The sequence below is a fragment of the Gossypium hirsutum genome, chromosome A05 (assembly GCF_007990345.1).
Source record: "Gossypium hirsutum isolate 1008001.06 chromosome A05, Gossypium_hirsutum_v2.1, whole genome shotgun sequence".
Taxonomy (NCBI): domain Eukaryota; kingdom Viridiplantae; phylum Streptophyta; class Magnoliopsida; order Malvales; family Malvaceae; genus Gossypium; species Gossypium hirsutum.
The window spans coordinates 6,986,780-7,008,311 of record NC_053428.1 but is presented as its reverse complement, the minus strand read 5'-3'; the positions used below and the strand labels follow the sequence as shown (position 1 = coordinate 7,008,311).

Here is a 21,532-nt window from a genome sequence, read left to right as displayed (position 1 = left end):
GGCTCTGGTACCAATTGTTGCGCGGAAGCGTGTGAAAGAGTAAAATTATTGTACTGAAAAATCACACTAAGTTCAATTCCCAGGAAAGAGAGGTGGATCACGAGGATCGCTTACATACCAGATCTTTCCTAGCCAGAATATCCCTCTATCTTAATTTAATAGCACAATAAATCACTACAATGACACTTGCAAAATATGCAGAACAAAAAAATAAAGAACACTAGAATTTTAACGAGGTTCAGCAAATTTTGCCTACGTCCTCGGGCACTACCAAATATATTTCACTCCAAAAATACAAGTGAAAGTTTACAAATAGGGAGAGAGAACAATTGCCTTAAGTAGAGAATGGCAAGTGTGGGATGAAGAAAGTAAGAAATGGTTAGGCCTATTTATAGTTGAGGTTCAAGGATCAACTTGCAATGTCCCTATACAATTAGGGACCAAAATTGCAATTATCCCATGCCAACTTTTAACCCAACTTGCCAACCAATTTTACTTTCTACTTTCGGTGCCCACCCTTTTTGACTTTTCAAACAATGGGTGGGTTCCAATAGCAGTGATATAATGTTAGACGTGATGGGTGCTATGGCAGAAAACATCGGGAGGATTGCTGATACATTGACAGAAAGCAAGGGGGTGAGCTTGGATGAACTGTTTCAAATGGTACAATCTATTCCGGCATTTGATGATGATCTTATAGTTGATGCATGTGAGTATCTTTCCTTTGATGAGAAGAGGGCCAGGATGTTTATGAAACTGGATGAGAGGTTAAGAATAAAGTGGTTACTGAAACGGCTAAGGGGTTAAGGTAGTTGATCTTAAATGCTTATTATTATTATTATTGTTATTATTTTGGTTTCAAACAATCAATCTTAAATGCTTAATCTTTTGGTTTCAAGCCATGCAAGGGGTAGTATTTGGGTTAGGAAACATGTATAGAAAATATTTACACTATGGAGAGTCTACAACAGTGGGGACTAATATTCTTTTCACTACCAATGCAGGTTTTTTTACTCCACAAACTGTTCTTATATTATAAAAAACCTTAAACGTGACAATTTCTTCTATTACACAGAATAACTTCTAATTGTGGTTTTATTATATATTATCAATTAATAATAAAGTAATTCACATTTATTTAGAGATTAATGTATAAGAAAAATATTTATGAAATTATAATATTTACTAACTTTTCTGCTTACATAAATATATTATTATTTAAGAGTTTAATTAAGTTGATATTATTCATCAATCAATTTCAATTCAATTATGTAACATTGAAATCTAATCAACTTTATAAATAATTTAACTTAAAATTTTTACCATCTCAACTTTACCATTATAATTTTTATTAACTTAATTTCAATCTATGATTGTATATGAGTCATGTTTCATTAAATTGAATTATGCACTTTAGTAATTATTATAATACTACATATATAAAATATAAACTCTTTAAATAGTCTAAAAAAAACATAATCTGAACGGTGTCTGCCTTTGATAAAGCAGGGGAATTTTGCATGTCATTTCAATACCAGCATGCACGTAAAGGCATGTAATTACAGTAATCTAACCAAAATTCTCCTCTCCCTCTGCTCCAAGTCCAAATCTTTTCTCCAAACCAAACAAACTCACGCCTTTGCCATCCTCCATGGCCTCCTCCCCACTGATATTTCCATCTCCGCCTCTCTCATTCTCCGCTACGCTGCTTTCAGTTCCCCTTCAACTTGTCACCTTCTGTTCCAACAAGCTCTTCCCTATTCTCGAACACCTTTCTTATGGAACACCTTCATCCGTGCTTTATCCATTGCTAGAGTTAAGCACGACGGATTTCAGTTTCATGTTTACAATACAATGCTTCGAACCGGAATAAAACCCGACGTCCATACTTTTCCTTTCCTTCTCAAGGCATGTGCCGATGTTTTTTGTTTTAAAAAAGGTGTGGAGATTCATGGAAGTGTTATTAAAACTGGGTTTGGTGAAGATGTTTCAGTAGGGAATACCCTTCTGCTTTTTTATGGCAATTGCGGGGGTTTGAGGGAAACGAGGAAAGTGTTTGATGAAATGCGTGAGAGAGACGTTGTGTCGTGGAATACGGTTCTTGGGGTTTTTTCGGTTAATGGATTTTACTTGGAGGCTCTTAATTTTTTCTCCCTGATGAATTTTAGTTCTGGGATGAAGCCCAATATCGTTACTTTTGTCACTCTGTTGCCTGTTTGTGGAAGGATTGGAGATAAAAGGTTGGTAGCGCAGATTCATGGGAGTGTTGTTAAGGTTGGATTTAATTTTGAAGTTAGCATTGGGAATGCATTGGTTGATACATATGGGAAATGTTGGAATTCAGATGATTCAAAACGAGTTTTTGATGAAATGGTGGATAAAAATGGGGTTTCTTGGAATGCAATAATTACTAGTCTAGCTTACATGGGGCTCAAGAGGGATGCATTGGATATGTTTAGGTTGATGATGGATGTTGGGCTGAAACCTGATTCCTTCACTATATCAAGTATGATAGCATTGCTGGTTGAATTAGAATTTTTCAATTTAGCAAAGGAGATTCATGGTTTTAGTTTGAGATTTGGTATCGAACATGATGTTTTCATTTCAAACACATTGATTGATATGTATGCAAAATCAGGTCACCCCAGTGCAGCTTCAAATGTGTTTCACCACATGAATGTTAGAAGAAATGTTGTTTCATGGAATGCCATGGTTGCCAATTTTGCTCAAAATAGGCTTGAATTAGCGGCTATAGAACTACTAAGAGAAATGCAGGCTCATGGCGAGGTTCCAGATTCTATCACCTTAACAAATGTTCTGCCAGCTTGTGGACAGGTAGGGTTTCTTCGAAATGGAAAAGAAATTCATGGTAGAACAATACGTCTCGGGTCCAACCATGATCTGTTCGTTTCTAATGCTCTGACAGACATGTATGCAAAATGTGGATACCTAAATCTTGCTCAAAATGTCTTTAACAACTCAGTTAAGGATGAAATCTCTTACAATATTTTGATTGTAGGCTATTCTCAAACTAGTGAATGGACAAAATCTGTGGGTTTATTCTCAGAAATGGGGCTCATTGGCTTGAAGCATGATGTAGTTTCATTCATGGGTGTTGTATCAGCCTGTGCAAACCAAGCCGCATTCAAGCAAGGCAAAGAGATCCATGGACTGGCAGTGAGAAAGCATTTTCACACTCATCTCTTTGTTGCTAATTCCCTATTGGATTTCTACATTACATGTGGAGAAATTGACACGGCTAGGAAGCTCTTTGACCAGATTCAACACAAGGACGTTGCCTCATGGAATACTATGATTTTAGGTTACGGAATGCTAGGTGAATTAAACCTCGCCATCAGTTTTTTTGAAGCAATGAAGGAAGCAGGCATTGAGTATGATTCAGTTTCATATATTGCAATACTATCAGCTTGTAGTCATGGAGGATTACTTGATGAAGGGAGGAAATACTTCGAAGCAATGAAAGCTCAGAAATTTAAGCCAACAGAGATGCATTATGCGTGTATGGTTGATCTTCTTGGCAGGGCTGGCCTACTGGAAGAAGCAGAACAACTTATTAAAAGCTTGCCAATTACCCCAGATGCTAATATTTGGGGTGCTTTACTTGGAGCATGCAGAATTTTCGGAAATGTTGGGTTAGGATGTTGGGCTGCTGAGAATTTGTTTAAGTTAAAGCCCCAGCATGCCGGATACTATACTGTGCTTTCAAACATGTTTGCCGAAGCAGGGAAATGGGATGAGGCAAATAGGGTTAAGGAAATGATGAAATTGAGGGGCGCAAGGAAGAAACCTGGCTGTAGTTGGGTTCATATCCAAGAACAAGTTCATGCTTTTGTTGTTGGAGAGAGAATGGAGAGATTGAATCCAACCTTATGGCTTGCTTGATATAGTATAATTTTGTTATGGCCATTTTTTATACATTGGCAGTTCATTTGATGAGATTGTTTTGGCGTATTTGTCAAGGATAGGAATGTGAAAATGGGGAAGTGAGAGGGAGTAGGGTCAGCATGGACACACTCATTTGGCCCTATACAGTGAGCAAAGGATGTTTCAGCACTCCATGGCACCCATCTGAGGCAGGGAAGGAACAATGGCGTGCTGGTGCCCATATTGATCAAAAACCGGTGCCTGAATCTGATCATGATTACTGTCAACCAAGCCTGGCGGGACTACCCCTTGGACAGTATTTGATGCTGAAGGAGCTCCTATCTGCCCAGTTTTAGCCTGCAACTGTCAAGATGGAAGAGAAAAAGAACGAGAAAATCAGAATTTACATGTTCACTCACCTGCCTTTGCATCAACACCAACTTCCTATCGCTTCAAAATTCTTTAAAATCAATATTTATTCTTTTTGTAGCCTTGAAACAGATGTAGTTCTGGGGCTTCTCTGAGACGAGAGCAATGCATTTTAAGTTCCAATTGATGGGTCTAATTTTCAAGATAGTAAAATGAATGTAAGTCAATAATAAAATTTGCATGTCAATTATATGGGGCAAGAAGGAAGGGACTAGGAAATGAAGAGCTAACACTAAAAGAGAAAAAAACTTAAAAAGAACTCAAAAGAACAATAAATATATGAACATATTTCTTTATAGAGAATAAACAGAAAATTTATTACTTTATCTAAAACAGATTGAACCAAATTGCCTCTAAAGAATTTGAGGAGACTCACAAATCAATTCCAAAAAAATTCCAAAGCTTTGCCCTCCTGAAACTCAACTTGCACAGTTTAAAAGATTCATACATATTCCAATCTAGTGTTTATGTTGCTTAACATGTTTAGATCCATCAACTTCTTTTGCCAATACATGAATCTCTAAAAAATCTCTTGGAACTCATTTTGCATAATCATATTCATTCCAAGCACATATATCAAAAGTGATCAAATGTGTTGTCATGCTTAAACTACTAACTGATTGCTGTGACTGTTATGAGTTGTGACAAACTACAGCTCTGCAGGAAGAGTCATTATCTATGACCCATAGATTCATTTCTTGAAGATGCTTCTGAATGGAATTCATATCTAACTCTCTGAACCAGTAAACCACCTTTTTATTAGTTTCCAATGCTTGATTGAGATTTTGGTTACCAATTTTCATGCCAAAGCTTTTCTCATCAATGCGCTTAAATCTGATTCCTTTCTGTCCCACCAGTTTTGCCATTACAGATGCAAAATTTACGGTATCACTTGGAAGTGCAATCTTATCCCCCATAGCTGCAACATCATGTAGAAAATCATGAGTCCAAATTTTGTGAGCAGAAGGTGAGTTCTTGACATAGAAGAGGTCCAAGCTCTCCCCTGCATAAAAGTTGTCCATGGGATCAAGAAAAATTTCATTATCAACAAAAACCATGTTTCCATCCACCACCCAAGTATTATAACCCAATTCTAAACCTTTTTTGACAACATAAGCCTTCAACAGAATTTCTTTGATAAGCCTAGCATTTGACTCTTGAATTCTCAGTGATTTGAATGATTTGATATCTTCAAGAAATCCATCTGCATCAATCACAGGATGTCCACTTTGAGCAAGATGAAACAGAAAGTCAGTTGCAGGACCGATGAAAATGTAATTCCAAATATTTAGCCTCTCAAAATGGCAAAGAAGGTTTCTAGTAACTGTCTCCGACACCCCAAATAGGCTGACAAGCAAAACAGCTTCCTTTTTCTGCACAGAGGGAAGAATAGATCCAAGATCATTCAAGGACCATACAATTCTTCCAGCAACTACTTCCCTGAAACAGAAATCATACTTCTTCATAGTACTCAAAGATTTCATTTCCGGAAAATCAAAATCAAGAGAATTTTCATCTAATAGTTGAGAATCTGGCCCAGCTGTCTTTCCATAGTTAACACCAGCATCCCTGTGGGAGACGCTAAGTGATTTCTCATCTGGAAATTTTGTGTAGATATTAAAATAGCCACGAGAATGAATGAATTTAATGAACCAAGGACTCCATATTCTTTCTCCCATCTTCTTGTACCAACCCGTGGAAATCTGTGTATAGCTTCTAGATTTTAATAGATTGAAAATAAACACCAAATATCTGAACAAGGTAAAACAAAGGAAAGAGCTAAAAAACTAAAAAGTTACCATCCCATCAAGAAATGGCTTGATGCCTTTTGCCCTGTGATCATCATACCACAACCTAAACTCTTTCCAAGGCTTTGGAAAGAGAAGCTGGCCCCAGGTTCCAACCAGTTGGTACAAGAAAAGACCAGAGGTCTTCTCCAGTAGCATCTTGTTTCCATGTTTACCTGGAGATGCAAGCAAAAATAAGGGAGGGAATGTTGAAAGTTCTAAAAGAGAAAACAGAAATTACGATCATGTATTAGTGGTAGTTGGGGTGACATTCTTGCCATGGATGGTAACAAAATAAGAAGCAAACATATGCCTCGCACAATTTGCATCAGCATGAATTACAAAAACCCACTACGGATATGATTAAAACTCAAGCGGGCAAAACCAATTAAGAATCCAACGATAATACAGAAGACAAGTCACAACTATATCATTAAAGAGATCTTCAAGGGTAAGATCTCAGCCATCAAACCAAACAGGGAAAAATGAATTACATATGCATGAATGAGATGTGCTTTTATATGAAAATTAATGTAGTTTTCATAACAGTTTCTTCTTATTAAATCACTTGGTAGTCACATAGTTGACCATGACGACACAGACAAACACCAGAAGCAAACACACTTTACAAGAAGTGGATTAGTCCTCTCTACTAGATCGTTACTTGCATGTTATTACTATTTTCTTTTTACATTTTGAAAAAGAAACCGTGAAGCAAAAGCATAGTCTTTTAAAACTGAACAGAAAACTAAATGTAATATTAATTTATGGTATAATTATTCATTATAAAATAAAATGGTGTAATTTGTTACCTAAGAGGATTACATCTTTTTCCCTTTAATATCGTTTGCTTATAATATGAGATGTCCAAACTTCAAATGAAAATTTCACTTTGGAAGCCCCAGTTATGACAAAGCAAGTTTAAATTATGGGGTCGAATTTATCTTCTTTTCCAATTCATATAAATCCAGTCATTACTACCCAAAATTCAGATAATTCAAATAAATAGGAACTTCAAAATTGTTCATCAAACTGTAACAATAATTTATTTCTAATTAAGGAAAAAAATTCACATAAACTATCAAAAGAGAAAAAAAACTCTAGCAGAAGAAAATGGTACCTGGAACAAACCTTGGGCGCTGAAGGGAAGCTCCATAAACAAAAGGACTAAAATTGGAAGCATTGTAATAATAATTCAAGATCAAAGCCCTCAAATACTTAAAAAACAGTGGTGAAAGCTCCAAATCATCTTCCACAACAAAGGCGAACTCATCATCAGAAGTAGGCCACCAGGCTTCTAACCATTGAGCCTGAAGACCCACATTGGTGGTTCTGTAATGAACGACCTTTTGACCCCACTTCCACTGGAACCCATCGACAAACCGCAGAATTCCAAGCGACTCCTGAAGTTTGAGGTCGATGTTGGATTGGGTTTGGTTCGGGAAATGGTCGACGAAGATGTGGAGGTGGACTGGGTGATCGGGGTGGTAGTGGGCTTTTGAAAGGGAGGTGAGGCAGCGGGTGAGGGAGTTGAGACGGTTAAAAGTAAGGACTTTGATAGTAAGGGAAAAGGTTGAGGAGGCGGAGGCAGAGGTGGCAGTACTGGTGGCGATAGAGTGGGGATTTAGAGGGAATTGGGTAGAGATGGAATTTGGGCGAGGCGAGTAAAGGAGGAGGAGGATGCAGAAGGCAAGGAGGAGGAGGAAAGGGACGAAGTGTTTCTTCGGAGGGCCCATTTTCTTTTGGGGTTAGAATTTAGGGAACTGATTTGGAGAATTCATAGATCTCTCTCTTCGTACAACAGTAGCAAAAGCTCCGTGTGAGGTGGCAATGGCGGAGTTTGGTTGAATGTGAAGATCTAGGATCTAACACTTATAGCAAAACTAATAGTGTCTAACAGTCGAAAAAGAAGAGTGAAGCAGTGCGAGATTTCAAAAAATCGAGAGGCGACGCCCAGTTGAAGAGATTGCAGCTGCGACGGCTGAGATTGGTGGTGAAGTTGCTTGCTCGTCGGAGTTCCACTAAATGTTCCTGGACTACTACAAAAATGGTTTTTTTTTTTTTTTAGAGTTACAAATGTTAAAAATATATAATTACTAGATGTGTTTGGAAGTGTAATAATAATACTAATAAATTGCTGTGAGATTGAGAAGGAAAACAACTTTAAGAAACCTACTTTCAGTCTTAGCAGCCTTCTTTGACGCCATAGCCCAAAATAGATGCAGTCCAAATCCAAAAAAATTAAAAATATATCCATTATCGGGAGATTGAACCCGACGTGAATCGAACACGCAACCTTCTGATCTGGAGTCAGACGCGCTACCATTGCGCCACGGATCCCGTTGAAAGATGCATTCAAGTTATCCTTTTTAGCTTTATGTTGTAGTTCTAATTTCTTTATTCCTCAGAAAATGGAAAAAATTGCTATTATTTTATAAGAGATGTTTTTTTCTGTTGAACATTTTTTTATCTTAGAGACGGTTAATAAGACAAGAATACCTGCTTGCAAAACTCTAAAGTATTGTCTCTTTCTGCATGAAAAAAAAAAAAAAAAAACAGACGCAACAATGGAGACTTGGGTTTTCGATTACCAATAATATAATTTTGATGGAAATCCCGACAGGCAGATATTACCATAGTTGTACATTTCTTTCATTGTCTGCGTGTTAAGCAAATCAATAATATATAGATATAGTATGTATTCCACACATATGTATTGTTTATTCTTTTATAAACTCTTTTATGTATTTAAACAATCATTTTTCATTTTCATATTCCTACATTGAATATGCATCCTACGTAAAAATAATTATATATAAACAGCAAAATTTAAATTGTGGAATAAATAGTAGAAATAATCACAGGTACAGGGGAACAATTGGTATTGTTTCCAAAATGAGGAATATAACTGTCCATGGAGTATTCGGCTTCAACAATAAAGCTGGGGTCTAGAATTTCTTGCCATTTCTATTATAAAGACCAGTCTCCATGCCTTGTCTTCATCAAAACAACATTGATCCACTTCATTCCAACCTCTCAAGCTTCAAAAATGGTGATTCCTACTCTATTTCACTTGCTTCTTGTTCCATCATCATTCACTACGCACTAAGCCTAGTCTCTTTTTTTTTTTTTCTGTTTCTTTTTCTGTTTTTAATTCAGGATGGAAAGAAAGGTGGATTCAGAGCTTGCTGTTTTGTTTTTGGTAATAAATAATCTTAAAACTCATATCCCAAACTAGGGTTTACAACATTAACTTGATGAAGAAGTAATTAAATGATTAACTCATACATGTTCTTTTTTTTTTTTTTTTCCTTTTGACTTTGTAGCTCTTGGGGCCCTTGAGAATATCGGGTTTGTTGCTAACATGGTTAGCATGGTTATCTATTTTCATTACTTATTGAAATTTGATCTTCCAACTTCTTCAAATACTCTCACAAACTTCTTGGGATCAGTATGCTTGCTTTCACTGTTAGGAGGCTTCATTTCGGACACTTACTTGAACCGACTGTATACGATTTTGATATTTGGATCACTGGAAGTAATAGTAAGTTTTCACTGACAATTCAAGCATTTGCTGTGCTCAGCTTATTTCCTCAAATCTAATTCAATTATCAATTCTGCTTTCTAATTTTATTGCAGGGTTTGTCAATGGTGACCATCCAGGCTTATTCAAAAGACCTGCGTCCGGATATTACTTGCGAGAAAAGTTGTATCAAAGGTGGCATAGCGTTGATGTTCTACGGCTCACTTTCGATATTGGCTATCGGTACAGGTGGAGTCAAGGGTGCTCTTCCGGCTCTTGGTGCTGACCAGTTTGATTCCAAGGATCCAAAGGGAGCAAAGCAGCTTGGAAGTTATTTCAATTGGTACATGTTAAGCACCACTTTTGGAGCAATGATCGGCGTCTCATTCGTCGTTTGGGTCAGCATAAACAAGGATTGGTACTGGGGTTTCTTCATGGGAACTATGGCTGCCATTGTTGGATTCATTGCCATTGCCCTCGGAAAGCCATTTTATCACTATCCACCTCTTCGGAGCAGCCCTCTACTGAGAATAGCACAGGTTTCCTTCCTCTCCCTTGTTCTTATATATTGTATATATTTGTATATGCCACTCTGATATAAGAATCAATTGTTTGATTCTTCAGGTTATAGTGGTTGCATTCAAGAACAGAAGATTAATATTACCGGAAAATCCCGTCGAACTTTTCGAGATGAATGATAAAGACAAATATCAGTATGATGAAAAACTCCCTCATACTAATCAGTTCAGGTGAAATACCATGAACTAGTTAATCTCACTTCATAGAAACTCATCTAGTACTCTTCTTGACAATAATTTAATACATTTCTTGTAATTAATAACCAAACCAGGTTACTAGACAAGGCTGCCATTGTCCCTCTAGAGACTTTTCCACAGCCATGGAAAGTTTGCACAGTGACACAAGTGGAGGAAGTCAAGGTTTTAACAAGGATGTTGCCCATCTTAGCCAGTACCATTATAATGAACACATGTTTGGCACAATTGCAGACATTCTCGGTGCTCCAAGGGGTCTTCATGGATCAACATATTTTCGGAAAAAAATTCCCTCCGGCATCGATACCAATCATTCCTCTAGTTTTCATGACATTCTTAATACCAATCTACGAGTTTGTTGTTGTCCCTTTTGCTCTAAAAATCACTGGACATCCATCCGGAATTACACAGCTTCAACGAGTAGGTGTCGGACTTATTCTCTCAATCATATCAATGGGTGTGGCCGGCATAATCGAAGTTAAGAGGAGGGATCAGTCCATAAAAGATCCATTCAACCCTATTAGTCTATTCTGGTTATCTTTCCAATACGGAATATTTGGACTAGCAGACATGTTCACCATTGTAGGACTAATGGAGTTCTTCTACAAGGAAGCTCCCTCGGGGATGAAATCGCTGGCTACATCATTCGCATGGCTGTCGCTATCATTCGGCTACTTCTTGAGCTCCGCCTTCGTCGACATTATGAACGCAGTCACCAAGAAGATCGCCCCAAGCAAGAAAGGGTGGATAGAGGGTGATGACTTGAACGAGAGTAATCTGAATCTCTTCTATTGGTTCCTAGCAGTTCTCAGCACACTTAACTTCGTTGTCTATCTGCTTTGTGCTTCATGGTACAAGTACAAAGAAGACACCGCAGAATCCGAAACAGAGAGCAGAAATGAAACAGAGAGCAGAAATGATCAATAAGTTACTCAAAAACATATGAATGCTTGAATTTTTCTTGGATGAAAGCAGTGATCAGTACAGCAATAAGTATCACATAATTTATTGTGTTTAGTGATTTCTTGTCAGATTTCATGTGTATTGGTTAAGTTCACATGTATATATTGCAGTTCTCTGCAAATGGAATTGCCATAAATAAAACTTTTCTGCATTATTCTTGAATCAGTGACTCAAAGAGTTTCGCATTTGACTCAATGACCCAACGAAGCCATTTTGACCGATCCCTCAAAAGCCATCCATATTGCCATCACTTCAGCCCATTAAAAAAACAAAAACAATTAACCCTGATAATATTGGTAAGATGTCACAATAGCCATTTCTTAAACACCTCCACAACTACCAAATTTCAAAATAATACTCGAAACGGCCGTACTGTAGATTTTTTATATTCCACCCTACACATCACCACCTCAAAAATAAGTGTGTTAGTAATCTCATCTTGCTAATAAATATACATTATAAAGAATTTAATTAAATAATTAAGTTGAATGTTTAACTCACTCAATAAGTGGATTTATTGGACTTGAGTATGGTGGTACAAATAACTTTATACATAATAATTATTTTTATTTTTAAAATAATTCTATTAATTATTATTTGCATCTAAAGTAATTTATTCCAATAACATTACTTTAAAAAAAGTTTGGAAGTGAAGAAAAATAATTTTATGTAATGTTGTTATAACATAACTTATGTTTCTTCACTAAATGATACTTTGATGAAACATAATTTACATAGACACTAAATGAAGAAACATAGACATTAAGCGACAGTTTGAAGAAAAAAATATACAATATTTATAAAATATTCAATAATGTTATTTTCATAACCTTATTTTTTTTCGTCGTTCATGATTTTTTGTATCTTAAAAATAAATTTAAAATTTTTAAGAAAATGTTTCACCACTCAAATTTTTATCTAAATCTTTTTTATTTTATCACTGCACAAATTTTCTTATAATAAGATAATAAAATGCCAAGACAATGAAGTTTGGTGTATATATTTTAATATAACAAGTTATATAAAGTGTTGGGCAGATAATAGTGATGGTTCTCATTGTAAGATTTACAGGTGGAGTTTTAGTAGAATGAGGGCTATATAGATGGTTTCTTGTGTGTCCTTTTATGCTCCTTTTATGTTAGTGTTGAAATGAGGTATTTATAGAAGTTGATTCCGCATGGGTTTGAGTCATTAGGTGGCTTATTTTATAGGTGTGTTGGTAGGGAAGATATCGATTCGGTTAAGTTCGATTTTTTAGATTTTTTGAATCGTCTATCATAATTTAGTTCGATCATCAATTTTTTCATATTAATTTTTATTTTTATTTTTTATAATTATTTTAATAAAATGACCTTCGTTTTATAGCTTTTTAATATTATTTGACAAAAATTTATGGTTTTTTCATAAATCTTTAAAAAAAAAACAATAATTTTTTAAGAATTTTTAATATTTTCATTATTTTAAATATAAAAAAATTTTGGTTCGGTTTTGGGTCACTGTAGTTTTTGACATTGCATTCCACCCGTCCAAATACCTCGATTTGGATCGATTTTCGATTTGGTCAATTTTTTTACTCAACCCTAGGTGTAGGTGGTAGAACGATGGATTGCCGGCTAAAAGCACTATTGGTACCGATGTGAAAGGACTATTTGAGGTGATTGGTCAGTGTAACACTCTTTATCCGAGTTTACCCGATAACCCAAGCAACGATTTTCACATTTAAGCATTGAATCACTTAATTATTGAGATTACTTTTTACATTTAATTCCAATCATATTGAACTCATTTAAGACTTCTCAAAACATTTCCAAACATTCATTATAACTTGGTTTCGATTGGAGGTTATTCGGAACCCTTTCGTGGTTATGACAATGAAAATACGAAGACCTGAAGCAGAGGTATTGGTAGTTATGAAGTTCAATACTAGTCTACATGGGCATTCCACGATACCAAATTCACAATAATTAATCATGAATACTTTATTTCACGATTCTATTATTCTTTTACATTTCTTTCATTCTAGTCCACTATTTAATATTATATGAAGATATAAATTTGAACATCAAGATTTTCAATAGCTTAATCTTTCTTCTACAATTTCTTGACTAACTAGGATCTTTATTCACATTGGTATTTATCTCACGATTTTCATATTTTAACATACTTTTGTTTCATTTACAATTTAGTCTATAAATCTTAAAAATTCAAAATAGTACCGTCCACTATGCAACTATCACATTTTTATTTATATCTCATTCATTGAAATTGATAATTAAGTTTTGATTGAAATTTTTGAAACTGACATCTTGTCCTTAAAATAAAAATTGTGATAGAAATTTTAAATCAAGCCAATTAATACAATTTTTTATTCAAATCTTCTATTGTTCTGCTGCTAGGCAGCTTTGACTCATCTCCACTAAAAATTATATATCTCATAGTATTGATATCGTATAATGTTGTGGTTTGTTACTATTGAAGATAGATTCTTTAATCTTTTTATGCATACATATATTTGCTCCTAATTATTTTTTGACAGATTTTAATACTTTTTCAAAATCAAAATAGGGACACTCGAAATCAGTCTGACATTGTCTCACTTAAATTTATTTATTTCATAATATTAAATTTTATTTATTACACCGTTTCTTTTATATAGAACTAGACTCAACATATTTTAATTTCATGCTTGGTTAAATATTTAACTTAATTTTTATAATTTTTGATAAATTTTCAAAGTTGCTGTACAAAATTGTTTCATTGAAAAGTTAATTTCATAGGAAATTAATTTAATTTTTGATAAAATGTATTTATTGAATTTACGGATATAATAATAAGTGTTATTATAGTTATTTATTGTAGATAGTATTTTTCCTTTTAAATCGAATCGGGTTAATCTCAGGTTTTTTTTTTCTCGAAAATTTGTAATTATCTAGTGTCTCGAGAGCAAATAATTTATTTAAAAGAAATTAAAAAAAATTTACATGGCAGTTCATGTTGTATTTTACGTATACTTCACTATTAACATGAATAAATTTTTTTTAAAAAATTACTAATTTTTTTTAATTTTATGAATTATACGTGAATTGTCACACGAGTGGCCACATCAATGTGTTTAAAATTTTAACAGTTCAATTAATTTTTATTCCAAAATTAAACAAAATTAAATTTTAAAGGTTGACACTCAAAATAACCAAAAAAAATAAGGACCAAAATAACAAATGAATAAATATTAAAAGAGAAATTTATTATTATATCAATAAATAAACACTTACACTTTTTTTTTTATTTGAATTGATTTTTACCACCTTCGTGCGCTAAGTGACATCAAATTTCAATTTGACATGTATTTAAAGTACGAAAAAATAATATTAAAATAATGTTAAAATAATTGAAAGTGAAATTTGATAAAAGTACTAACAATATGAGGCATAAAAAATTATTTTTTTGTTAAAATTTAATTATTAAAAATATATGAATATTTTTTAAATAAAATATATTTAGAACATTTTTAAAATTTCCTTTCAAAAACTAAATCACAATATGTTAACATACAGTGCTATAAATCAATATTATAACATTATCATTTTTTATAAGTGATCAGGAGAAATTTTCAAATGAAAGATTGGATTTTTTTTAAAAGTGATTTTTTAAAGTTTTTTATATTATAAAATTATTATTTAAAATTTGGCTTATTTGATTTATTACTATTAGGGTATTTTAATAATTTAATTACTGAGCTCCGTCTAGAATTTTATTATAGCAAAGATAGAAATAATACAAATAGATATTAAAATTTAACTTTGGACTAAAAATGAAAATAATTCCCTAAAAAATGAAAATAATAGAATAAATTTGATAATTAAAATTTCTATTTTATAAAAGTTATTTTAATTATAATTTCGTTATCTAATTTTAGTATTAATTTAAGTTATTTCAGATTTATGATATCAATCTCGAGTTGCATTGATTTCAAGTTCGAATAATTTAAAACTCCGGACATTGAAATTAAAGCTTTTAGTCCTTTTCTTTTTTGGCCTAATATATGGATTCACCCTTAAATTTAGTAATTTTTTTCAAATTGGTTTTTAAACTTTTTTTAGACCAAATTGGTCCCTAAGGTTAGCATACATTACATAAATCAGTCCTTATGGTTAACACTACTAGTTCTTTTAAAGCTTAATATATAGATTGGGCCCTGAACTTGACAACTTTTTTCATATTTACCCCTAAAATCTTTTTTGGATCATATTAGTCTCTAAAGTTGACATCCATTACACAAATTGATCTTTATACTAACATAATTTGTTTTGAAGATTTTGCTGATATGAACAAGTATGGGGGCGAAACGTGGAGAAATAAGGGGACAACACGGTGGCAATTTTTTTTAAAAAAATTGTAAGTGATATTAATAAATTATAAAATTCAAAAAATTGAATATACAAAAATGTAAAAAAAAAACCAATTTTTGTAGAAATTTACAAAAAATGAGAAAACAAAAAATAATGAAAAATTGATCGGGTGTTGATCAAATTTAACTTAGCTTGACTAGCATTGTCCAACACTAACAGAAAGTTGACCAACGTTAACCGATCATGTAACACCCCTTAACCCTAAACCGTTACCGGATCAGGGTTACAGAGCATTATCGGACATATTGGATAACTTAGAAATAATTCATAAATAAATAACATTCATAGCATAGTTTAACTTTTAAATCTTTATAATAGACCCTCGAGGCCCAAAATACGAATTAGGAGTGGAACGATTTTTTTTTTCAAAATTTCGGCAGCATTTCTGCTTATTTTGTATAAAACCCCCTGCAAGTTCAAACCAAAAACAACCAATACCATATATACTATATAAACTTTTGTACCATTTCATTAGTATAAACATTAAAAGACTAATTTCCATTTTTATTTACAACAAAAGTCTTGTAACATTCCGATGTGATCAAAATAACATCTATATACATGCCACTTTTAATTTCAAAACATGGTACCTACTTATGAAGCTCTTAAAGATGTGATGAGATGAGAGATCTTCTAGCCGACTCTACCTCTTCGAGTCTAACTGTACCTACGCGTTAAAATTAAACGCGTTAAGCCAGTGAAGACTTAGTAAGCACTACAAGAATAAATAGGCAAATAAATCCTATTAAAATATTATAATCCCATTTGATCAATATATATTTATATGCATATAAATTTCTTTAGCTGTATCTTATATTAACAAAATTTAATTTATTATTATATAAGTTATAAAACTTACCTTAGTACATTGATAATTCGCTTTGGTTTACAACTTATAACTTTAGCCCAAAGTAGACTTAATAGAACACGCTGGATATACGGAACAAATACAGAAGTGCATTATTATGCACAAATGAACAGAGAGCACTTAACGTGCTAATAATAGAACGGAGAGCACTAATGTGCTATGTAACGACCCAAAATCCGTGAGCACCGGAAAAGTGTATTATCGGGCCTCCGTCTTAGTGAAATAAGTTCGAAAATAATTATTAAAAATATTTATGAGTCTAGTAGTGTGTTTAATTAGGTTTTAATTAAGTAAATTTAGCTTAATTTAGAGTAATTAGTAAAAAGGATTAAATTGAATAAGGGTAAAAGTTTAATTATAGATTAAAGAAAAACTAGAAAGACTTAAGAGGAAATTAAACCATTTCCTACAACTGAGGCGGTTTAACGTGGAAAAATATCAAAGATTTTATTGATTAAAATATATATATTTATTTAATAATTAAATATATTATATTATATTATATTCTTATATTATTATTATATTATATTATATTATATTATATAAAAGAAACAAATAAGTTAAAAGAAACAGAAATGAAAACGAAAACAGAGAAGAAACAGGGGAGAAAGAAGAAAAAAAGGAAAATTTAGGTTTCAAGGTTCAAAATTAAATTGGTAAGTTTAATCAAGTCCTTTTCTTATAAATTTGATGTTTTTAGAATCTTAGAGTGAAATACTCTTGAATTTAAGTTGAAATTTCGAAAGTTAATAGATTTTTGGGTAGGGTTTATGTTGAACAAATGATGGAATTGGGGGTTTATTTGATAGAAATTTTGATTACAGTTGAATAAATGATTGAATTGTAAACTAAGGTATAAGTTTTGAGTTTTAGGGATTAAATTGAAATAAATTCGAAATCATGAAAATATGATAAAAATTAAGTAGTTAGATGTGAGTTTGGTAAGAAATTGAGTAGTAAAAAGGTATGAATTGAGAAAGAAAAATATATAGGTTTAGTTGGGATTAAATTGGAATTAAAGTAAAAGTTAGATGAAAATTTCAGCATTTAAATTGTGTTATGCTAATAATTGTGAAATTATTTTAATTGTTCGTAGCTAATATCGAGCCTGAAGTATCGGCCCAAAAAGGAAAAGGAAATATCGTCGAGGATTAAATCCGAAAAGAATTCTGGTTTGTATCATTATAACTCAAGCTTTATAATTAATATGTGTTTAATTTAATATGAATATGTGGTAAGTATTTTAAGGTAAGTATTTAATGAAATAATAAAATTTGTGATTGGGTATTAAAATTGAGATTGATACTGAACTGAATTATTGGATTCTGAATATTGTATTGAATACCGAATTGAACTGTGAAATTACTGAATAATGTTACGTATATTGCATTGAACTGTAAATTTTCTAATGAAGTAAATTACTGTATTACTATGAAAATTGATCAAAATAATAAATTATAATTAATATTGAATCGAAATGGAAATTACACTGAAAAATGATTTAAATACCCTATTAACTAGTCGGGCTAGTCGGATATAGTTGGCATGCCATAGGATATGGAAGAGTACGGGTTTTTGCCGGCTTACTGATCAGGCACTTATGTGCAGACTACTGTTACTGTTACCATTACTGTTACCGATTCGACACTTTGTGTGTCGAATACTGTTACTGTTACTGTTTCGGATTTGTTCCGATGAGGTACTCTGTGTACCGTACTGTTACTGTTACTGTTCCGGCTTCGGCCGATGAGGCACTATGTGCCGTACTGGTGTGTTGGTTGGAATCCGTGTATCCGCCGAGTCCGAATCAAGTTAATAGGGATAAATGAAATAAATCTATTGATAAAACTATATTTGAATAATATGTCCTATGTGAAAGTTGAGAATTGAAATAAAGAAATAAGAATGGTATATATATAATTGAATGATAACATGAAAGATTGAATTGTTCATTAAGTGATGATAATTGTAATGTAAAAGTATGTGTGTGATTTAATATATTTAATTATAAACTGAATTATAGTGATACCACTGAGTATATGCATACTCAGCGTACGGTTGCTTCCGTGCGCAGGTTGTAGAAGTCAAGTACTGAACCAGCATCCAAAGCCAAACCCGACTTCAGCAAACTTTTTGGTGATGTATATTTTCTTTCGGTAATGTGGCATGTACATAGGATGTGTATAAAAGTTATTATGTTTTGAATCTAAATGTTTTAAAATATTAGAATCACAGGTCTAAGAATTATAATGAAAAAAGTTTATCTATTTCAATTTAATCAGTACAATGATAAATTTAAATTGATATTATGTTGAGTAAGTTGATTAGAGGTATTTAGAATAGAAAATGAATGTGTGAAATAATTTGGTTGAATTAGTTATGCTTGAAATGGATATGGTTTTAATTGCAGGGGGATTTATGTAAAAATAAGCAGAAATGCTGTCGAAATTCATAAAAAAAAATGGAATACTTCAACGAGTCTCGTTTCACTTAAATGTAAGATTTAGATTTGAATAGTTCAATATAGGGATTTAGTAATTAAATTATGTTATGAATGTTATTTTATTAGTGAATTATTCATAAGTTGTCTGATACGTCCGGTAATGTCTCGTAACTCTGTTCCGGTGACGGTTCGGGGTTAGGGGATGTTACATGCTAATAATCAGAGAGCGCGCTAGAGTTCCTTAATGGCATGCCACTAATATCCTAGTAGTTCTAAATTCATCTACTTGGGCATTAAAACTGAATTTCATACATTTAAATACTTTACATAAATATCTCAAAAAAGATTTCTCATTTATTCATCATTACAATTTAGTGCATATTACACAATTCACAAATATCACATCTTTTTCACACATATATTTTTGTCACAACATTATTACTTAATGTTCAAACAATATAACTTCTTATATTCTCCAATTATAATTTTCTTTTCAAATTTCTTAATTCCATAATTTATTATTATTATTATTTATTTACTTATAAATTTAAATATATACATATATATTACATTTTTATTTCTAAATAATTCTATACTACAATATAAACATCTAAATAAAATTAATTTTAAAAAAAATCTTGTAGTACTTACAACAAAAAGATTGAGATGATGTATTCCTTCACTCCTTAGCCTTCTCTTTTCCTTTTTCTTCAATTAGGTCCTCTCCTTTCTTTTCTTTCTCTTCAATTTCATATAAAACATATAACATTTATATGTTAGAGAAAAATAATTAAATGACTTTCCTATGCTATTAAAAAAAAATAAACATGTATGATATAATAAATTCATCATTTCTTACATTAACTTACATTTCAATTTATTCCATAACTAAAATTATTTCTATTTCTATTACAATTTATACTTTATTTTTATTTAAATTCTACTTATAACTTAGTTTAACTCCCAAATTTTCACTAATAAACCCCAATTTCAAACTTCTTATAATCTACTCCTTATTGCAATCTATTTCACAATTCAATCTTTTTTTTCAATTCTAATTTGAATTTTTCATAAGTTCAATCTCTAATTTATCAATAAATTCAACATAAACTATATAAAAAAAATCTACTAACTCTCAAAATTTCAACATATACCTAATAGTATTTTGTTCTAGGATCATAAAAACTCAATAATTACAAGAAAATGAATTAAATTGACTTACCAAATTGAATTTGAACCCTTGAAATCCTAAATTTTCTTTTTTTTCTTTTTCTTTCTCCCTTTTTCTCTATTTCGTCCCTGCTTTTTTTTTTCTTTCTATTCTGTTTTTTTACTTTACTTATGTTTTATATAATATAATATAATATAATATAATATATAATATATATTTTTATATAAAAAATATCTTAGATTTTTTTTTCTTTCAACATTAAACCGCCTCATTTTATAATAATGGCATATTTACCTATTTAGTCATTTCTATTTTCTTTAATCTATAATTAAACTTTCACACTTATTTCAATCTAATCCTTTTTTTCCTAATTACTTCTAATTAAGTCAAATTCACCTAATCAAAACCTAATTAGACACACAACTAGCTTCGTAAATATTTGTAATAAATATTTACGAATCCGATTTATCGGAACGGAGTCCCAAGAATGCATTTTTTTCTTTCTTTTCTCTTTTTTATCAATTTAACTATATAATCAATAAAATTTTCCTATCAAAATTTTCATGCAGTATTCCTATCGTAATATAGACTATGCCACAATATTAAAATAATTTTTCCTTTTAGATCGAATTTGTGGTCACGAAACTACTATTCCGATTTTACTGAAAATGAGTCATTACAAATCAATTTTTGTTTCATTAATTTTTAAAATATTTTTTTTATTTTTTTATATTTTTACAATTTCTTGTAACTTTCTAAAAGTTTAACCAAATTTATCTATTTTTTAAACATATTTAAAATTTTTGAATTTGTTGAAATTTAACTAAATTTTTTATTTTATTTTCAACTTATATTATATTATTTTTTTGAAGTTTTATGAGTTGTATATTTCTTATATTTTTTACAATGTTTTAAATTTTTTTCAATTTTTTATGAATAGTTAAAGATTAATTCACGTATCATCTTTTTATTCTCCAGCCTCATGTTTACCCACATTAATAAATTCTTAAAAGAAAAACAAATAGTGTTAATATAGGGATCAATTTGTATAATGAATGTCAACTTTAAGGATGATATGATCCAAAAAATGTTTAGGGATCAATGTGAAGAAAATTATCAAGTTCAGGGTTAATTTGTATATTTAGTCCTTTTGAATATATTCTTAAAAATTAAAATTCATTTTATCACTTCGAAGAATAAAAAATAAAAGAGGGAATGCACGTGGCAATCCGTGGACGTAAGCACATGAATCAAAAGATTAGGTGGCAAAGGCACAAACAA

The 21,532-nt window shown here is 31.8% G+C and overlaps 3 protein-coding genes and 1 non-coding gene across 4 annotated transcripts; 2 read left to right on the top strand and 2 right to left on the bottom strand.

Moving 5' to 3' along the window:
- Positions 1-1,493: 1,493 nt before the first annotated feature.
- On the top strand, positions 1,494-4,446 carry LOC107959278 (pentatricopeptide repeat-containing protein DOT4, chloroplastic). The gene has a single exon (XM_016895283.2). The coding sequence runs from the start codon at positions 1,540-1,542 to the stop codon at positions 3,901-3,903; it is 2,364 nt and encodes a 787-aa protein (XP_016750772.2). The 5' UTR covers positions 1,494-1,539; the 3' UTR covers positions 3,904-4,446.
- Positions 4,447-4,570: 124 nt separating this feature from the next.
- LOC107959279 (uncharacterized) lies at positions 4,571-8,235 on the bottom strand. Its single transcript, XM_016895284.2, has 3 exons — positions 7,222-8,235; positions 6,114-6,277; positions 4,571-6,017 (listed from the first exon to the last, which is right to left on the bottom strand). Exons 1-3 carry the CDS (start codon positions 7,835-7,837, stop codon positions 4,947-4,949), a joined length of 1,851 nt encoding a protein of 616 aa, XP_016750773.2. The 5' UTR covers positions 7,838-8,235; the 3' UTR covers positions 4,571-4,946.
- Positions 8,236-8,369: 134 nt separating this feature from the next.
- TRNAW-CCA (transfer RNA tryptophan (anticodon CCA)) lies at positions 8,370-8,441 on the bottom strand. The gene has a single exon. It is a non-coding gene; the product is annotated as a tRNA-Trp (tRNA).
- Positions 8,442-9,015: 574 nt separating this feature from the next.
- Positions 9,016-11,325, top strand: LOC107960847 (protein NRT1/ PTR FAMILY 4.5). Its single transcript, XM_016897111.2, has 6 exons — positions 9,016-9,153; positions 9,261-9,303; positions 9,428-9,645; positions 9,741-10,163; positions 10,249-10,373; positions 10,475-11,325. Exons 1-6 carry the CDS (start codon positions 9,016-9,018, stop codon positions 11,322-11,324), a joined length of 1,797 nt encoding a protein of 598 aa, XP_016752600.1. The 3' UTR covers position 11,325.
- The last annotated feature ends 10,207 nt before the right edge of the window (positions 11,326-21,532 follow it).

Bases quoted from the DNA above. Each gene is read 5' to 3' on its own strand.
- LOC107960847 (XM_016897111.2), top strand. From the start codon at position 9,016: ATGGAGTATTCGGCTTCAACAATAAAGCTGGGGTCTAGAATTTCTTGC. The intron at 9,304-9,427 runs GTAATAAATAAT...TTGACTTTGTAG, and splicing joins AGCTTGCTGTTTTGTTTTTG to CTCTTGGGGCCCTTGAGAAT. The intron at 10,374-10,474 runs GTGAAATACCAT...TAACCAAACCAG, and splicing joins CCTCATACTAATCAGTTCAG to GTTACTAGACAAGGCTGCCA.
- LOC107959278 (XM_016895283.2), top strand. From the start codon at position 1,540: ATGCACGTAAAGGCATGTAATTACAGTAATCTAACCAAAATTCTCCTC.
- LOC107959279 (XM_016895284.2), bottom strand. From the start codon at position 7,837: ATGGGCCCTCCGAAGAAACACTTCGTCCCTTTCCTCCTCCTCCTTGCC. The intron at 6,278-7,221 runs GTACCATTTTCT...TTGCATCTCCAG, and splicing joins GCGCCCAAGGTTTGTTCCAG to GTAAACATGGAAACAAGATG. The intron at 6,018-6,113 runs GTAACTTTTTAG...AGCTATACACAG, and splicing joins AGCCATTTCTTGATGGGATG to ATTTCCACGGGTTGGTACAA.